This window comes from Otolemur garnettii, unplaced genomic scaffold (genome assembly GCF_000181295.1).
Source record: "Otolemur garnettii isolate 467f Iridium unplaced genomic scaffold, OtoGar3 scaffold00089, whole genome shotgun sequence".
Lineage (NCBI taxonomy): Eukaryota > Metazoa > Chordata > Mammalia > Primates > Galagidae > Otolemur > Otolemur garnettii.
The window spans coordinates 3,548,378-3,568,745 of NW_003852484.1; the positions used below are offsets into that span (position 1 = coordinate 3,548,378).

At 40.4% G+C, this 20,368-nt stretch overlaps 2 protein-coding genes across 2 annotated transcripts in view; one reads left to right on the forward strand and one right to left on the reverse strand.

The window, feature by feature from the left end:
- FAM162A (family with sequence similarity 162 member A) overlaps positions 1-18,037 on the reverse strand; it is a 39,189-nt gene extending 21,152 nt beyond the window's left edge. Inside the window, exon 1 of the mRNA XM_012808447.2 lies at positions 17,937-18,037. Coding sequence (XP_012663901.1) covers positions 17,937-17,967 — 31 coding nt within the window. The 5' untranslated portion in view covers positions 17,968-18,037. The remainder of the gene's footprint in view (positions 1-17,936) is intronic.
- A 1,154-nt stretch (positions 18,038-19,191) lies between these two features.
- CCDC58 (coiled-coil domain containing 58) overlaps positions 19,192-20,368 on the forward strand; it is a 30,110-nt gene continuing 28,933 nt past the window's right edge. The window contains exon 1 of the mRNA XM_003795078.2: positions 19,192-19,243. Coding sequence (XP_003795126.1) covers positions 19,193-19,243 — 51 coding nt within the window. The 5' untranslated portion in view covers position 19,192. The remainder of the gene's footprint in view (positions 19,244-20,368) is intronic.

Here is a 20,368-nt window from a genome sequence, read left to right on the forward strand (position 1 = left end):
TATGAGTAGAATATGAATGTTTTGACATAATAACTAAGAAAGTTACATGAAGGCTATGTTAACCAGTTTGATGGAAGTATCTTGGATTGTGTGTGAAAACACCACACTGTACCCCCAAAGTGCATCAATGTACACAGTTAGCATTCAATAAAAAAAAAAAAAAGTTTGAGGTTGCTGTGAGCTGCAATACCATGACATTACCAAGGGGTACAAAGTGAGACTCGGTCCCCCCCCCCCAAATTTTTTTTTTTTGAAACACAGTAGCCTCTCTAAATGTAAAGACAGAAGTCAAGTGGCCTCTCAGCTCAATTTGGGAAATAATAATAAAGCAAACATGTTACTGTGTATATCTACTATCAGTCACATATAAATGCACGTTGGAGATAGTCATTCATTCAACGAATAATAGTTAAGCTCCTACTAAGTGCCAGGAGCTGTTTTAGGCAATAAACAAAATACATAAAAATTTGTGCCAGTAGAACTTACATTCTACTGGATACAAAGTTACCAATATGTTAGATACTAAGAATAAACAATGGGGGATACAAAGTATGTGTTTAGAATGGGGTGTATGTATGAAACTTTAGATAGGGACATCCTCTCTGAGTATGTCACTTTGGAAGAAAGTAAAGGAGATAGCTATGCAGCTATCTAGTGGAAGAATATTCTGAATGGAAAAACAGCAAATTCAAAAGTTCTGGAGTGGTTCTAGGATCACACAGAGGAGGCCAGTGTGGCTGAAAAAGAGTGAAGTTGAAGGGATGTCAGAGAGGTACCCTGGGGGGGGGGGGGTGGGTAGGAACTCAGAGACATGAGATATTTACCTAGATCAGAAAATATCTCCCAACTTTTTTTTACTGCAAATAACTTTCACTTCCCTACAGCATAAATGCTGCTTAAAACATACACAAACACAGGCTCGGTGCCTGTAGTACAGTGGTTGCTGCACCAGCCACATATACGGAGGGTGACGGGTTCAAACCCGGCCCTGGCCAGCTAAACAACAAGGAGAACTGCAACAAAAAATAGCCAGGTGTTGTGGCAGGCGCCTGTAGTCCCAGTTCCTTGGGAGGCTGAGGCAAGAGAATCACTTGAGTCTAAGAGTTTGAGGTTGCTGTGAGGTGTCACGCCACGCCCTCTACTGAGGGTGACATAGTGAGACTGTCTCAAAAAAAAAAAAAATACACAAATATGATCTTATTATTCACGATAGGAATAACAGATGACTGTAAAATAATTGTTTTAATGCTATCACTAAAAAAAAGGCTAAAGTACTTGCTAAAGTATTCTGCAATTAGAATGAAATGAAAGCATAAATACATTTTAGTATTATTAAGACCTTCATTTTCTATCTCAAACAGAGAACATATTGCCCAGGACATCCAGGCCAGAAATTTTCCATCCTCTGATGGATTATAATTAAAAACATACAAACCAAAAGAAAAACAGCCCTTTAACCCTTGGACTACACTTGCAGCTTATCCCTGGCTGACTAGTTCTGCGTCCCCAGGGCCCTAGCTTGAAGGCAAGATGAGGCCTCACAGCTGTCTCTAAAGCAGCTGTCCTCAAACTACAGCCCACAGGCCACATGCAGCCCACCTAGGACATTTATCTGGCCCACCAGGTGTTTTTGCCACTGCTGCCTGTCCTGCTTAGCAGCCGACTTGTCCTGGGGCCCGGAGTTCGGCCCTCCAATGGTCTGAGGGACAGAGAACTGGCCCCCTATTTAAAGAGTTTGAGGACCCCTAGTCTAAAGCTCTAACTAGCAAATATAGCTCATTAATCATATATGGAGGTTCTCAAATTTTAGGAGTATCAAAAATCACATGGAAGACTTGTGATACAGATTACTGGACTCCACTGATTCAGTAGATAGGAATTGATCCTGAGAATGAAGTTCTAACAGTTTCTCAAGTGATGTTGCTGCTGCTGGTAGGCAGACTCACAATTTGAAAATCATTGCCTTAGAAGTCCTATTGCTAGCTGGAGGCTGTGGGTCAGCCAAGACGAGGCTAGATGAAGTACTTCTCTCTTGATTGTCCTCTCTTTTCCATAAATCACCTTTCCAACCCCATGATAGACAGTGGAGTGAGGATTCTTTTTTTGTCAGAATCTTTTAAGATCCTCCTGGAGATTACCATTAGTGATGCAACCTGGGATATAACCAATCTCTGGGACTCAGTGATAACAAATGAAGGTTCAATAATGTTGGAGGTAAAGAGAGCCTTTAGAAGATTATCTAATGTTTCTTAACCTATTGTCAAAATCAATCATCGGGGGCGGCACCTGTGGCTCAAAGGAGTAGGGCACTGGCCCCATATGCCAGAGGTGGCGGGTTCAAACTCAGCCCCCACCAAAAACTGCAAAAAAACAAACAAACAAACAAACAAATCAATCATCAGGTATGTTGCAAATAACGCACTGCTATGAAGTGGCCTAATGATTAACTTTTTTTTTTATTATTTTGAGAGAGTCTCCCTATGTTGCCCTAGGTAGAATGTTGTGGCATCACAGCTTATAGCAACCTCAAACTCTTAGGTTTAAGTGATTCTCTTGTCTAAGCCTCCCAAGTAGGTTGGACTACATGTACCCGCCACACAATCAGATTTTTGTTGTTGTTGTTGTTGTTGCTGTTGTCATTGTTGTTTGGTTGGCCCAGGCCATGTTCAAACCCGCTACCCTTGGTGTATGTGGCTGGCGCTGTAACCACTGTGTAACCGCTAAGCCCCTAATGATTAACTTTAAAAAATAAAATCACAGAATTTGTCAGAATCCCAAAACTATATATTACAAAGAACTTTAACAGATGCAAATGTTAGAATATAAACCAGGACACTGGGGGATACATACAAGTATTTCCTAGGTTGACCTACTCGAAGGGCCTTGAATCAGTAACACCTTAGTAGCAATGAGCACACCTACCATCCACATCTTGGTTTCTAAACACCATTCTCCATTTTTCCTTGGAGAAAAATAGCTGATTCTACACTGTGGCAGAGAAAATACAAGAGCCTAGAACATCTTTTAGTGCCAAAAAATAAAGAAGTGTTCAAAAAACAAACAAAAACAAAAAGATGGGGCATGTAAAGGAACACAGGAATTGATTTAAAAGCCTAAACTGAAATAATGTGAACAAGAAAATAAATAATGTAGTAACAGATTACAATCCAAGGTAGAAAATATGAGTCAATATTAACATCAGTAACACAGGATGAATGGATAAACAGTGAGAAGTGATACATTTTCCTTCCAGAAAAACTCCAAATAGATGTAGATACTCCTTTCTCTTGAATTACTTAGTCCTTTAAGTGTGGATTGGACTCAGTGATGTGCTTTTAAAGAATATAGGAAGTGAAAATAGTAACTTTATAGGAGAGAAACCAACTGGTCAAGGTTAAAATTAACAGTCCCAAATAATATGGATAACATGTACCATTTAATATGATATGATGGGAATGGCACTTCACCTCCTTGTTATTTATTCTTCTCTAAACCCCATAACCTGGCTCAGCACCTGAAGCTCAGTGAGTCAAACGCTGGCCACATACACTGAGGCTAGCAGGTTTGAGTCTGGGCTGGGCCTGCTAAACAATGACAACTGCAACCAAAAAATAGCTGGGCATTGTGGAGGGTGCCTGTAGTCCCAGCTACTTGGGAGGCTGAGGCAAGAGAATCACTTAAGCCTAAGAGTTTGAGGCTGCTGTGAGCTGTGACACCACGGCCTTTTACCAAGGGCGATATAATGAGACTCTGTGTCTCAAAAAAAACAAAACAACTTGAATCAATTTTTGTGAGTAGAGAAAGGTGCAGGTCCAATTTCAGTCTTTTACATGTGGATATCCAGTTCTCCCAGCACCATTTATTGAATAGGGAGTCTTTCCCCCAGTGGATGTTCTTGCTAGGTTTAAGATTAGGTGGCTGTAAGTTGCTGGTTTCATTTCCTGGTTTTCTGTTCGATTCCAAATATCTATGTCTCTATTTTTGTGCCAGTACCATGCTGTCTTGACCACTATGGCCTTGTAGTACAGCCTAAAATCTGGTATGATGATACCCCCAGCTTTGTTTTTATTACTAAGAACTGCCTTAGCTATATGGGTTTTTTTCTGGTTCCATACAAAATGCAGAATCATTTTTTCTAAGTCTTGAAAATAGGATGTTGGTATTTTAATAGGGATGGTGTTGAATTGGTACATTGCTCCGGGAAGTATAGACATTTTAACAATGTTGATTCTTCCTAGCCATGAGCATGGTATGTTCTTCCATTTGTTAAAGTCCTCTGCTATTTCCTTTCTTAAGGTTTCATAATTTTCTTTATAGAGGTCCTTCACTTCTTTTGTTAGGTATATTCCTAAGTATTTAATTTTCTTTGGGGCTATGGTGAAGGGAGTTGTGTCTTTAATTAACCTCTCATCTTGGCTGTTGTTGGCATATACAAAAGCAAGTGACTTGTGGGCACTGATTTTGTATCCTGAAACATTACTATATTTTTTAATGACTTCCAAGAGTCTTGTGGTTGAGTCTTTAGGGTTCTCTAGGTATAAAATCATATCATCAGCAAAGAGGGAGAGTTTGACCTCCTCTGCTCCCATTTGGATGCCCTTTATTTTCTTGTCTTGTCTAATTGTATTGGCTAGAACTTCCAGCACTATGTTGAATAGTAATGGTGACAGAGGACAACCTTGTCTGGTTCCAGTGCTAAGAGGAAAAGCTTTCTGTTTTACTCCATTCAGTAAAATATTAGCCATGGGTTTGTCATAGATAGCTTCAATCAGTTTAAGAAATGTGCCACTTGGGCAGCGCCTATGGCTCCAAGGTTTAGGGCGCCGGCCCCATATACTGAAGTTGGCAGGTTCAAACCCGGCCCGGGCCAAAAACTGCAAAAAAAAAAAAAGAAAAGAAATGTGTCACATATGCCTCTATGCCTCTATACTCCTCAGTGTTCTAATTAGAAAAGAATGCTGGAGTTTATCAAATGCTTTTTCTGTATTTATTGGGAGGATCATATAAGACTTAAATTTAAGGTATGAAACCATAAAAATCCTCAAAGAAAGAATAGGAAAAACACTGGAAGATATCGGCCTGGGGAAAGACTTCATGAAGAAGATTGTCATGGCAATAGCAACAACAGCAACAATAAACAAATGGGATTTAATTAAATTGAAAAGCTTCTATACAGCCAAGGAGAAACAGCCAAAGCAAATAAACAACCTACCCAATTGGAAAACATATTTGCATATTTTGAATCAGACAAAAGCTTAATAACTAGGATCTATACAAAACTTCAATTAATCCACAAGAAAAAAAATCAACAATCCCATACATCAATGGGGAAGAGAGATGAACAGAACCGTCTCTAAAGAAGACAGATGAATGGCTAGTAAGCACATGAAAAAATGCTCATCATCCCTAATTATTAGAGAAATACAAATTAAAACCACCCAGAGATATCATCTAACCCCAGCGAGAATGGCCTATATCACAAAATCTCAAAACTGCAGATGCTGGCACAGATGTGGAGAGAAAGGAACACTTTTACACTGCTGGTGGGACTGCAAACTAATACAACCTTTTTGGAAGAAAGTATGGAAAACCCTCAAAGAACTCAACCTAGACCTCCTGTTTGATCTTGCAATCCCATTACTGGGCATCTATCCAGAAGGAAAAAAAACCTCTTTTATTATAAAGATACTTGTACTAGGCTGTTTATTGCAGCCCAATTTACAATTGCTAAAATGTGAAAACAGCCTAAATGCCCTTCAATCCAGGAATGGATTGGCAAACTATGGTATATGTATACCATGGAATATTATTTAGCCATTAAAAAAAATAGAGATTTTGGGCGACATGTGTGGCTCAAAGGAGTAGAGCACCGGCCCCATATGCCAGAGGTGGCGGGTTCAAACCCAGACCTGGCCAAAAATTGCAAAAATAAATTAATAAATAAATAAAAATAAATGGAGATTTTGTAGCATTTGTACTAACCTGGATGGAGATGGAACACATTATCCTTAGTGAAGCATCACAGGAATGGGAAAGAATGAATCCTATGTATTCAACTTTGACATGAGGACAGTTAATGACAATCAATGACATGGTGGGGCATGGGGGTAGGGGAGAGCAAACAGAGAAGGAGGGAGGGGGTGAGGGTAAGAAAAAAAAGAAAATAGTGACTAATTCTCACATAAATTGGATTCAATTTTGACTAAAGTACATTACTTAAACATTTTTTTACTGCAACTTGTTAATATGTTGTTTAGGATACAGGATACTACATCCTCATTTAAAAGCGAATTGTGTTTGTAATTTCCCCTTTATAATAAAATATTTTTTCCAATTTTGTATCAGCTGTATCCAGATTAAGCAGAATGATTTTGAAGTATTTCTTCTTTTTCTATTGTCTATAAGATTTGGCATGATCTGTTTTTTGAAATTATCTTTTATTTTTATTTATAAATACTAATTGTCTATTTTTTGAGACTTTGGGGGAAAAAAAGAAAAAAAATAATAAGTTAATTGATGACTCCATACTGAACCTGAGTCAAAGCATTCTATAATAGACATACTCTTATTTGACAATGTGAATGTTCCTTTCTTTGCATTACTATATTATTGCTTAATACTTCGTTGCAGCGATCAACGAATGTATTTCATTACTGAATGTATTTATCTTTATTCGTTCTTTACCAGGTTTTTGTTTCTAGTCCTTATCTTAAACACTGTTATTATTGTTAAATTTTAAGCCTTTTTAATTTTGTGAAGGCAAAAAGTGGAAACCTAATAAACACATGTATATGTAAAACTAAGAATTATTCACCCAAAGTATTAAATTCATATTTTCAGTAAAAAAAAAACCCCAAAAAACATAAACCATAACTCTAGTCATAAGAAAACACAAAACAAACCCAAATTGAGAGATACTCTACAAAATACTTGACCAATGATCTTCAAAACTGTCAAAGTCATAAAGATCTGAAGGTGGCCCAGACCAGAAGAGACTATGGAGACATGACAATTAATTGCAATGTGGTATCCTGGGATTGGATCCTGGAACAGAAAATGGGTATCAGTGGAATAATAACTGGAATAGAAAATGGGCATCAGGCCAGGCATGGTGACTCACACTTGTAATCCCAGCACTCTGGGAAGCTGACGTGGGAGGACCCCTTGAGCTCAGAAGTTCAAGACCAGCCTAAGCAAGAGCAAGATCCTATCTCTACTAAAAATAAAAAGATGACCTGGGCATTGTGACAGTTGCCTGTAGTCCCAGCTACTCAGGAGGCTAAGGCAGGAGGATCACTTAAGCCCAGGAGTTTGAGATTGCTGTGAGCTAGGCTGAGGCCATGGCACTCTAGTCTGGGTGTCAGAGTAAGACTCTCTCACCAAAAGAAAAAGAAAAAGGCATACCTGGGAGACAGAGGCAAGAAGATTGCCTGAACCCAAGAGCTTCAGGTTGCTCTGAGCTATGATACCAACGCACTCTGCCTAGGGCAACAGAGACTCTGTCTCAAAAAAACAAAACAAATCAAAAACAAAGGCATCATTGGAATAACTGGTGAGATCCAAATAAAGCCTATCCTTTAATAAACAGTAATGTACTAATGTTAATTTTCTTAGTTTTGACAAATGTACCATGGTTATATAAGATGTTAACATTAGAGGAAAATGGATAAAGGGTACACAGAAACCTTCACTATCTTTGCGAGTCTCTTGTAAATTAAAATTATTCCAAAATATATATTTAAAAACATGGGTACTTTGGTATTAATTACATCTTGTTGTCTTTATACGTGTCTTATGAATATTTATATTTACTTAATATTTAATATGAAAAAAATCAGAATTTGACATTATCTCTGTAAAAATGGCACTTTTACTTACTTGACCTCCAACATACTTCTGGAACGAGGGGGGAAAAGAAAGGAATGAAGTGGATGTGTTTAATTCAGGAGAGACAAAGAATGTACAGATGAAAGTGTTCCTTGGTGGGAAATGAGAAAATTACACTTGATGGTATTCATCTTGTCATACTCTAAGACCTTGTTATTTTCAAGTGTACAAACAGCTGGAAGCCTATTAGAAATGTAGACTCTCAATTTTCCCTTCAGACCTATGTAATTTGAATATGCATTTTAAATGATATCCATGGGATTCATATGAACAATTATATATATATATATATATATATTTTTTTTTTTTTTTTTTTTTTTTGAGACAAGAGTCTCACTGTGTTGCCATAGAGTGCCATGGCATCATAGCTCACCACAACCTCAAACTCTTGGGCTTAAGCAATTCTCTTGCTTTAGCCTCCCAAGTAGCTGGGACTACAGGTGTCTGCCACAGTGCCTGGCTATTTTTTGGTTGCAGTTGTCACTGTTGTTTAGCTGGAACCTGCCAGCCTTGGTATATGTGGCTACGTATCCGTTGTGCTAAGTATGGGCGCTGAGCCAGAACAATTATATTCTGAAAGCAAGCACACACATTCATTCAAAAGTTTCTGAGATACACAAAGACATAAACCACATACTCTAAAGTCTAGAACAGTGCTATTCAGCTTCAGTTAGGAGCTTCACAGAATTGCAAATTATGTTTTTATAGGCCTTGTAGGTGATGTTTACACATGAAGTTTGAGAAGCACTGCTCTGGAAAAGTAGATTTCAAACTTCAAATATTGGAATCACCAGAGTACCTAAAAAACCCCAATATACCGCCCCAACCCAGTTAAATTAAATTCCAATTTCTGGGAGCAGGACTCTGGCATCAGTATCTTTAAAAATTCCCAATGATTCTAATGCGCTGCCATGTTTGAGAAAAACTCCTTGACACAACCAACTTTTCAACAGTTGGGAGTCCCTGTTGAATATAAGCTATGTGAATAATCACTTGTGAAGCTTAATACCTATGTCTCTGGCTGAGTTCAAAATCCCTCTTTCAATAGCTAATTCACTGAAAAGCAGCTCTGCTTTATCTCTAATTTCTACATACCAATAACATGTAATTTATTATTTTGAAAGTTTGGAATTCCCATGGGATTTATTAAAATATGCCCAGCTTTAAAGCATGTTGTATCTAACACACTACTTATTACTTGATGACATGCAGTATAAATTGTTCTACAGTTATTTTACCATCTCAGCCCCCTTGGAAAGAAGAGATTTTATTTCACATCCCTCCTCCACAGCACCTGGCTGCCCCTCATAGATAGACAGACATTGATTCTCACGATGAATGGCCAGAGACCAAAGAGCTTATCCTACTGCACTGATGTGAGACTGTTCCCTCAACCACCTCATTCCCTTTTCCTAATGTCCCAGAAGGCCAGAGGTTACTATGACCTTGGCTGGAAAAAGTAGCTGTTTCTGGGACAATATTCCATTCCCATGTCCCATAGAAAGAGTTTTTACAAAAATTCACAAATGCCTTTTTAATCCTTTTAAAAATATTTCCAGTACGATGTTTGCTTTGATAGAAAAGGGCAACTTTGTGGAAAGAACTTTGAAGTTTTTAAGTCTCAGCAGAAAAAAGCTTGGATGTATGCTTATCCTGAGGATACCCAAGTCTACATACAGTTATCCTTCAGTATCTATGGGGGATTGGCTCCAGGACCTCCCATAAAACACAAAATTTGCAGATGTTTGACTCTCTGATATAAAATGGCACAGTATTATAGTATTTAACCTATGCACAACCCCCCACCAATATACTTTTTCTTTTTTGAGACGAGTCTCACTTTCTTGCCCCTGGTAAAGTGCTGTAGCATCACAGCTCACAGCAACCTCAAACTCTTGGGCTGAAGCGATCCTCTTGCCTCAGCCTCCCAAGTAGCTGGGACTACAGGTGCCCACCACAACACCGGAACACCTGGCTATGTTTTAGAAACGGGTGTCGCTCTTGCTCAGGCTGGTCTTGAACTCCTGAGTTCAAGTGATCCACCTGCCTCAGCCTCCTAGAGTGCTGGGATTACAGTTGTGAGCCTAGCATATACTGGGCTCCCCATATACTTTAAATCATATCTAGATTACTTATACCTAACACAATATAAATGCTATATAAATAGTTCATACTGTATTTGTAAAATTTGAATTATTTATTATTGTATTGTTATATTTGTTTTGCATCAAGGTTGGTTGAATCTGCAGATGCAGAATCCATGAACACAGAGGGCTGACTATATACACTACCCAATACTGCATTTTGTAATTTAAATGATACTGTATGGCTCGGCACCTATAGCTCAAGCTGCTAAGGCGCCAGCCACGTACACCTAAGGTTGCGGGTTCGAATCCCCAGCCCGGACCCGCCAAACAACAATGACGGCTGCAACCAAAAAATAGCCGGGCGTTGTGGCGGGCGCCTGTGGTCTCAGCTACTTGGGAGGCAGAGGCAGGAGACTCACTTGAGCCCAGGAGTTGGAGGTTGCTGTGAGCTGTAATGCCACGGCACTCTACCCACGGGGACAGCTTGAGGCTCTGGCTCAAAAATAAATAAATAAATAAATGATACTGTATGTCAAATGTTTATAACTGCTCAGTAGACCTGGCAGAAAAAATAATAATTAAGTTATGGTAATTATGTTGTATAGGGAAGTTGGACCTTTCATTCCAACTTGGAGCTCACTTAGAATAGAGAACCACTGATTTAATTCCACATTAGAAGCAAAGCTGGGCTGCCCTAAAAGCTGACCACAACAAACAAAAGGGTGAACCTGAAATATTAACTTGCTCTGAGTCTTTCCATGAACAGACCTGAAATGGTTTGAAATCTCCTGTCTGCAGCTATTTTAATTCTGATAGGGATGGATTTTTCCTGGCTTCAAATGCTGATATGCTCTATTCTTATAACTGACATTGACATCTCAATCTGCCTGCCAGGCTACCAGCACACTCAAGCCTAACTCTACCATGTTAATGAGGTCTATGCTAATGTTCTGGGACTCAAAAACTAAGTGATGAAACTGGCCTAACTTGTTCCAGCTCTGGGTATTGTGGCTATCAGGGCTACCCCATAGTTAAGGGTCTTTTTCTCTGTCACATCCCTCCCCACCAAAAAAAAACCCAAAACATTGTGCTAAACAAAGCAGTTTTGATCAGGGAAATGACAGTGGTGTTTTAGGAAAATAAATCTGAGCACAGAAAGTAAGACCAGGCTTTGGTATGGGCGGATGTGGGGTACACTGCAGGAGTAGAAAGAAATGGGCATTAATGGGGGCAGCACCTGCGGCTCAGTGGGTTGGGCGCCGGCCCCATATACCGAGGGTGGTGGATTCGAACCCGGCACCGGCCAAACTGCAACAAAAAACAACTGGGCGTTGTGCGGGTGCCTGTAGTCCCAACTACTTGGGAGGCTGAGGCAAGAGAATCGCCTAAGGCCCAGGAGTTGGAGGTTGCTGTGAGCTGTGACACTACGGCACTCTACCAAGGCTGACAGAGTGAGACTCTGTCTCTAAAAAAAAAAGAGAGAGAGAGAAAGAAACAGGCATGAAAACTTCCCGTTAACTGGTATCACAACACTGCAGCTCAAGTGGACTGGGTAAAGGAAATAAGATAGCTTTGGTAATGGAGAAGATCTGACAGATGTGAGAAAAACTCTGGAGGAAACAGGCTAGATTGACACTGAGTTTTTGTGGGCTGGCTAGACCCCTAATCACCATTTATAACATTGTTTCTATGAGAAAAAAAATCTTTCAGAGTTCAAAAAACAGATTTATAAACAAACTTTTTGGAACCCAACCAGTTTTCATGTCTTGGGAGGAGACTTTATGTGAAAACATCTTGCACTTCTGTGTATCTGGTGATCAAACGACATTTGATGATCTTTTTTCCTCCCACCAACATTCCAGCCTACTCTAAACAGTGGCTATCCGAAACTTTCTAGGCCTTAGTTGTTAACCTAAGGGCACTGGGACAGCAACAGATTCCCTGTCTCCTGCTTTCTCATCCTTCCCTGCAGGCTCCGAAGAACACCCGTCTTTCTTCAGTCTGAACTAGTCAGCCTTTCCATCTGTGATCCCTCTCCTGAAGGATGCTGTACCAAACTTACCACAAGCTCTAGTTCCTGATTTTCTACTGCCTATTTTCCTACCAACTATTATATCACCCATCTTTAAAGACAAAATCAAAAAACTTTAAATTAATACTTACTCATTACAGAAAATGTGGCAGGTAGTATGAAGAAAAATAAAGGCACTCATAATTAGGGATAACAACTTGTATTTATTTTGAGAACTTTTCCTATGCTTATATACAACATACACATTTTTCATAATCAGATAATACTGTATCTACCTTATGTCACAAATACTTTGCAAGATAATTGTTGTTGTTGTTGTTTTGGCGGGTGGGGAACATGGTTTTGCTCTGTCCCCTGAGCTACACTGCAGAGATGCAGTGGTGTCACCACAGCTCACTGACTGCTGCAACCTCAAACTCCAGGGGCCAAGTCCTCCTCCTCCCTCAGCCTCCTGTGTAGCTAAGGCTACAGGTGCAGGTCACTACACTTAGCTAATTTTTTTTCCTACTTCTTGTTAGAAATCGCAGTCTCACTATGTTGCCTACGCTGGTCTTGAACTCTTGGGCTCAAGTGATCCTTCTGCTTCAGCCTTCCAAAGTGCTAGGACTATAAAGGTGCGAGGCCTGAATTTAATCATTCCCTTCAACTGGATTTGCTTCCCATTTTACACTATTACTTTTTTTTTTTTTTTTTTTTGGAGACAGAGTCTCACTCTGTTACCGGGCCATCATAGCTCACAGCAACCTCAAAATCTTGGGCTTAACAGATCCTCTTGCCTCAGCCTCCTGACTAGCTGGGACTACAAGTGCCCACCATAATGCCCAGCTAGTTTTCTATATTTTTAGTAAAGATGGGGGTCTCGCTCATGCTCAGGCAGGTCTGGAACTCCTGAGCTCAGGTGATTCACCAACTTCTGCCTGGTAAAGGCAGGAGAGTCAGAATTATAGGTGTGAGCCACTTCACCCAGCCTTTTGTTTGTTCTGAGACAGTCTTACTTTGTCACCCTGGGTAGAATGCCACGGTGTCATAGCTCATAGCAACCTCAAACTCCTGGGTTTAAGTGATCCTCTTGCCTCAGCCTTCCAAGTAGCTAAGACTACAAGTGCCCACCACAATGCCTGGCTAGTTTTTCTATTTTTAGTACAGATGCGGGTCTCACTCCTGCTCAGGCTGGTCTGAAACTCTTGAGCTCAAGCAATCCACCCCACCTCAGCCTCCCAGAGTGCTTGGATTATAGGTGTCAGCCACCACACTCGGTCATTAATACATTTTTTAGATCCTCATCATTAGTCCCTTTGACTCTTCCATCTTTGTGGCCATTTGACTCTATGATCTCATCTTTTCACAAGGACTCAATCCCTGCCTACATTATACCACTACATTCTCTCACTTCATTCCCAATCTCTATGATCTGTCTTCTTTAACATCCTCTTTGCCACTTACACCATGTCAGGCCTCCAAGGTTTAGTCCTTGCCATTATTCTGTCCTAGTCTCTGGAAGGACTCCTCCAAACTAGTTGCTCCCATATCTTTATCTCCATAACCTTACCCTTCCTTTGTCCTTAGGACTTCATCTGAGAAGTCCCATCATCACCTATAACTCAGTGCCACCTATAACGCAATAATGCACCATATTCTCTGCCAAACTAACACAAATCTTTGATGGTATTTCTGATTATTTTCCCAGCTTTTTATTTATTTACTTATTTTTTAGATAAGAGTCTCACTATGTCACCCTTAGTAGAGTGCCATGACCTGACAGCTCACAGCAGCCTCAAACTCTTGGGCTTAAGTGATTCACTTGCCTCAGTCTCCCAAGGAGCCCACCACACCTGGCTACTTTTTTGTTGCAGTTGTCATTGCTGTTCAGCTGGCTCAGGCTGGGTTCAAACCTCCCAGCCTGGGTGTATGTGGCCGGCACCCTACCTACTGAGCTACAGGAGCCACCTATTTTCCTAACTTTCTTAATTCTGACAATGGAGCAACAATTCTGCAGTCCTCAACACTCAAATCTTGTCTTTAAGACCATCCTAACTCAATGTCTCCAAAATCATAGTAATAATTTCTTCAAGATACTTCCTAGATATATTTCTTTCTCATTCCCATCATTACCTTACACATCGGTTACTAAAACATCTTCATAGGTGGCAGCAATTCAACTTGTATGCAGTTGCCTTGTTAATTTTCCAGAAATGTTTCTATTATTACTTCTGCTTAAATGCTTTTTTTGGTCCAAATTCATCTGGTTCAAACTCCTCAAAAAACCACACCTTCTCTCCTATCACCAACTCCTGATCAAAATTCAATGTAATCTTTCCTACCTCAACCTTTCCTCAGACTCATTACTGCTACCTGTGCTCATGTTATTCTCACACCCTTTTAGTTTCAACCTCCAGTTGATAATCCTAACCTAAAGGATTCTCTGAATTCTTAAAGCCACTTGTGTACTAGGCCTTGGGAGGGGCTAATGAACAGAAACCTTGGTTCGTAGTGCTTGCCAATAAACTTCACCATAGCAGATTTCAAAATACCCATGTAACTTCATCGATTGCAAAACTGGCGAGAAATATGCATAAAACCTGTAGGAACTGGCTCTGGGACACCACAGCAGCACCTATGATGTGTTCTGTAATCTAGAACTTTATATATACTACTTCGTATAGGTTCTCTAGGTGTATTTATATTAGTTTGTTTGCTCACTGCAATAAACTAGTGGGGCAGTCCATTATTTTAGAGCTTTCACAGGGTAGAGGGCACCCACTACTGTGCTCAATAAACAGGTAAGACCTGGAGAATGGTGATAAGCAAAGTGAAAGATGGGGATAATTAAAATGGCCATGTTCTATTTAGGGTCAGTTAGCAAGAACCAAACAAAAAGGATAATGAAGGTGCAGAATGAGGTGGAAATAAAATTAGAATGAGAGCCAGGGGACACTGATTGCATCCTAGTTTTCTATCTGTGTGATCCTCAGCAAGTCCAAGTTTCCACATCTGTAAAAACTAGGAGACTTGATTACATAATTTCCAAGCTACCTCTAAACTCTAATGTTCCAGAATGTGGGTTAAACTCATAGTCCATACTCTATGGCATTGGTTAAAGATAATGATAATAAATTCATTTTAAAATCTCATCAAGCCACATGAGTTTGGGGCAGCGAAACTTTTCTGAAAACATGAAAAACCTTCTTGTAAGAGCATTCCATTCCTTTGATCTAATAATTAACCTGTGTAAAGATACAATATCCTGAAAGTTTTATCAATATCTCTTTTATTCAACTTTCAAGAGAAAAGAGACATGAAAACTCACCTAATATCTGCAAGCATGTTCTAAAATATTTCCTAGTGTCCCACATCCAGGAAATATGTATTGCCTATCTACTATGAGCTGGACATTGATAGGTGGTAAGGATTTAGTTTAAAAAAAAAAAAAAGATCCAGTCTTCTTTATCCTCATGAAAGCCACAGCAGTGAGGATCAGTGGCTATTTCATTCCTCATCTATATCAGTGCTTTCTAACTTTAACAGCATGAACTACTCTGACTAGCAAATATAAACCATTCGCCCTTTCAGAAACAGGCATATAATCACAAAAATTTGAGTATAATTTAAGAGGTTCATAAGACCTCTCAAATGTGAAGTTATCCAACTATTGCAAGTTCACAATGTTGACCTGTTACCTACAAAATAATAAACAGATCCAAGCTTATAAAAGCCTGTATTATGTTTGCTAAGGGAGTATAGGAAAAGATTTCCAACAGAAACTAAAAGCAAAGGTCCATCATTTAAAGGATTAAGTTTTAATTATATAAAAGTTCATTCATCAAGAGTATCCTATTCTAAATAATATTCTGGATAAGGAAGCTATGTATGCCAAGGTTATATTTATATTTGATCTATTAATGTAATTCCTTTGGTTGAAGCTGTTGATTAAATCAGTCTTCTTTCTTGAAAAACCACTTGCAGAAGAATGTGTACTTCCATTTCACAAATAAATTTACATTTCACTACTCTTCAATTTCACATTAATGAAACCTAATTAGCCACAACAAATTCACATACACACGTATCCTGAATAAGCAATTTGAACAATAGAAATGAGCATGAATTCCAAAACTAGAGGGTACCAACTCTTCCAGCTCTACCATTTTCTGGCAAAGTGATCCTGGATATGTCACTTAACTCTTTGACTTGTGTTTCTTCATTTAAAAAGTGGAGCTGGATTAAGACTTACCTGAGAGGGCTACTGTGAGAAATCAATCAAATGAAATGATGTATATTGAAGCGTTTAGCTGTAAGATGGCCAAAAGTAAGTGAAAGACACCTCAGACTGTCTGGGAGTTGCTCATAAAACATCAGATATTCACAGATCATTTGGAGAAACTTGCTTATACAACACCCTTAACAGCTTGCTCTTAAAATGTTTCTGTCTAAAGTGAAATAAATTATTCTTAAATTGCTCAAGGAATTACTTTAGTTACCTACCTAATAGTGAAGTTCTTAAACATGAGAAGATAAATTACCTACAACACAGTGTTAGTTGCAGAAGTCAAAGTCTCTTCAACACAGTCCATTTTAACTTTTTTACAGTGATTCTTTCACTTGTCTTATTGAAAAGCTTTACAAAGTCTCTTCCAACATAGTCCATTTTAACTTTTTTACAATGATTCTTTCACTTGTCTTATTGAAAAGCTTTATAACAGTTAATAGCATTTTGGGTGAATTAAGTCAATGAAACTGACAAAACCAGTGAAATCAATAGTATTAAAGTTTTTCTTTTTCATTGAAGCAGGTATTTGCTTTGAAAGGAGAAAATAATACTGTCTCAGTTTGAGACACGTTTTTCCAGTCCATTCTCCATTGGAACATATAAGCCATGAAAGGGATAACTTTTTTTGTTATCTGTCAAGTTTGTGAAACTATCTAACATCCAGTATTTTTTTTTTTTTTGCATTACTTCATTTACATTTACAGTGTATATTAGCATTATTTCAAAACCAAGCTTGGGGCTATTCTTCTTTTAAAAGTTAAATTAAACAACTTTTAATTCAAGTTCATTACACCTTATCAAATCTTATGACGTTGACTACACCTTATCAAATCTTATGAAGGTGACTGAAAGAGTGCATTGCCTTGGTATCTAGAAAAAAGTCAAGATGCAAAAGAAAAAATTCTTTCTGAAGAACAAGGAAAGAAAAAAGTCAAGATGACAGCATTCTGATTTCTCAACTCCTATTATGACAAGGCCCTACTAGTTTCCCCAAGAAGGCGAATTAAGCTCTCATTATCTGATTTCAAAATATCTAACACATAAATGTCAACTACCAAAACAAACTGCAGATCCTGCAATAACATAACACTTTCCTCCAAGAAATTCAAAGCACTCAGTTGCAGAACTGTTTAAGAATAATGTATCCCCCGTTTTAAGAAAACAGTTACCATTATTCTGTAAGACCGTAAATCCCTTGACTAATTAGACATTTAATAGGTGGGAAACCCTAGACTGGAGGATTTTTAGACTGGGGATAAATTCTTGAGATGAGGGAGGAAAGGGGCAGATTCAAGGAGAGCAACGGATGGGGGAGGTTAGGATGGAAGTGACTGGGCAGTAGGGAGTTCTAGGAATGGAAGGTACATTCAAGATTGAGCTCAGGAGAGGCTGGGGGAAAGGATGGAGGGAAGAGAGAGAGCAAAGACCCGTTAAGGCGGTGGGACGTGGGTGGATGGAGAACCAAGTGCGAGGGTAACTCCAGATCAGGCTCCGGTGTCTGCTCAGTCCTTGTTCTCACCCACTACTGCCCTAAGAGGGTGGGATTCTTAGCAAGTTGAGAGGAGTACGCTGTGGAACCGAGCAACTCCCGGGCCTGGCAAGGTCGCAGGATTCCCTCAGCCCTAGCGGCCAGGCAGGCTCCCTTCCCTCCCTTAAGTCTCACCCGTCAGGCGTAGGCCGCGGAGGCTCCCCATTGCCGCCTACTCAGCCGACCAGCACAGAAAGGCACGAGCCCGCGGTGGCGCAGGTACGCGCAATGTCACCAAGCGCTGGCGTAGAAAGGACACTGAGACCTGGGGGCGGAGCGAGCAGGGCGAGTGGGCGGGCCTGCGTTACGCGCAGGGCGTGCGGGACGTGCGAGCCCCGCGGAGGACGCGGGCAGTGGGCCAGCCCAGCATCTTCGGCAGCACGCAGGAGCGGAGCTGAGGGGCTGTACCTGTACAGCGTGGGGGTCGGTGGATTACCCGTTTCAAGTAGAAAAGTTGTAAAACTTGTGAACTATGAGCTCCCGAAATACACTAGATCAGCCAGTATTTCAGTATACTGCTCCTCCAGCGCTTTCCATGAATATTTCTTTATCAAAAGCACCTAACTAGTCTCATAGTGCCCAGTGGTCCTATCTCTTGTTAGCTTCTGGAGCGTCCCTCTGGCTTATTAGAGAAAACGTGTATATTTCCCATTTGTTTTGTATTGTGTATTTCTAAAAAATATTTCCATCGGTAAACACCTTCGTCCATGTCCACACTGCCAGAAATGTCCCTTTCCCCCGAATTCCTATTTATTCATTTATTATTTAGACAAGAATCGCACTCTGTTATCCTCAGTAGAGTGCCTAGCTCACAGCAACCTCAAACTCTCGGCTGAAGTGATCCTCTTGCCTCCACCCCTGTAATAGCTGGGAGTACAGGCGCCCTCCACGACGCCCAACTATTTTTAGAGCCGGGGTCTCACCCTTGCTTAGGCTGGTCTGAACTCCTGAGCTCAAGCAATCCACTGGCCTTGGCCTCCCAGAGTATTAGGACTACAGGCGTGAGCCACTGCCTGGCCAGTGGTCCGAAATTCTCAATGAGCAAATCCTACAGCTCAACAGTTGGAGGTAGTGGGTAGGTAGACACTGGAGTAAAAGGGATTAGAAAAGCCTCACTTCCCTAGATTTCCTCTTGGAACGCCGGGTTTGTGTGACCAGAAAATTGTTTCTTTATTGAAAGAAGATAGGATTGGCATAAATGAACCCTTCAAGTTCTTTGATCCATGCATGTGGGCCAGTTCCAGAGTGAAAACCAGAATGACAGGCTTCGATGTGGACGGGGACCACGAAGAAGTTAAGGATTGCCCACAGCTTTTTTTTGTCAGGCGGCGCCGCAGACACCTTTGCTCCGCGGTGATTGGCTTGCCGCGGGGTCCGCGCGTTTGTCCAATATGGCGGCGCCCAGTGGCGGTGTGAACTGTGAGGAGTTCGCCGAGTTCCAGGTGAAGGGGTTTTCCTCACGTGGCAGGGGTGTCCCTCTTTTTGTTCCCAGACCCTATTTTCTGCTTGGGGAGGGAGTATGGAACAGTTGTGGGGAAAGTGGCCAGTTTAAGACTCTGTTTTTAAGCCATTGGAGGTCATGGGGGGCGCGGGTTTGGCCTTAGAGGGAGGCTACTCTATGGGGGGAAGGGAAAACGGTGGGTGGAGAGGTGTCACAGTTCTTTTTGTGCCGCGCAGGCTTTGAGTGGGAAACTCTGGGTAGTATCGCGGGTCTAAAGCCGAGCTCTGGCTCCGAGGGTAAGGATTGAAACGGTTTTGCAAGCACTTAGAGCTCAGTTCCCAGTCTCTGCCATTCCTTTCCTACTTGAAAGTTGAGCTTTTGTGGGAGAAAAAAGTCAAAGAGAGCTTATTTACTTGTTAAAGCAAGCACTTGATACAATTCATTATTTTAGTGGAAGAGAACGCTCGGAAGCTTGGAGGGAGATCTAGTACCTGCTTCTGTCTTGTTACCGAACTGAATTAAAATATCATGACCTTAAAAATGTGTTGCGTTTTTAGCTAACTGAAGATACTGAAAAATCGTTTCATGTGTGATTGACCTATCTTTAGTAAGCTTTGTGCTTTGAACAGTGTAGGTAGTGTTCTTGAAGATAACTTTAACAGACTGAATTACTCGATACATAGCTATGAACTAAAATAAAAGCTTAAGGCTGCCTCCTCAGCGACTGACTGGACCCCCCTCTTGGCCAAGAGAATCCCTAAAACTGAGTTGCTAGCCATGAGAAAGGAGATCAGACAAGCCTTATTAAGCCCCCTCCACTTCTTAAGAGATGTCTTTCTGGGCTCACCAACAGACCTAAGGCTATGCCAGATCTTGTAAATCTTCAATATAAGTAATAAACCACTTGAGTCTAATTAACAGAACCTTTATCGTAAGCTTTCCTTTTCACTGATTCTTGGTCTTTTAGCCTAACTCTTTCAGCCAATTGCTAGCTACAGAATCCTTGAACACACATATAACCTGTAAGCTCTTGCCTTCTAGATGTCCACCTATTTGTGCCAAACCAATGTATGTTTTTCACATACTGATTTGTGATCTCACTTGTAATCCCTGTATCCCTAAAATG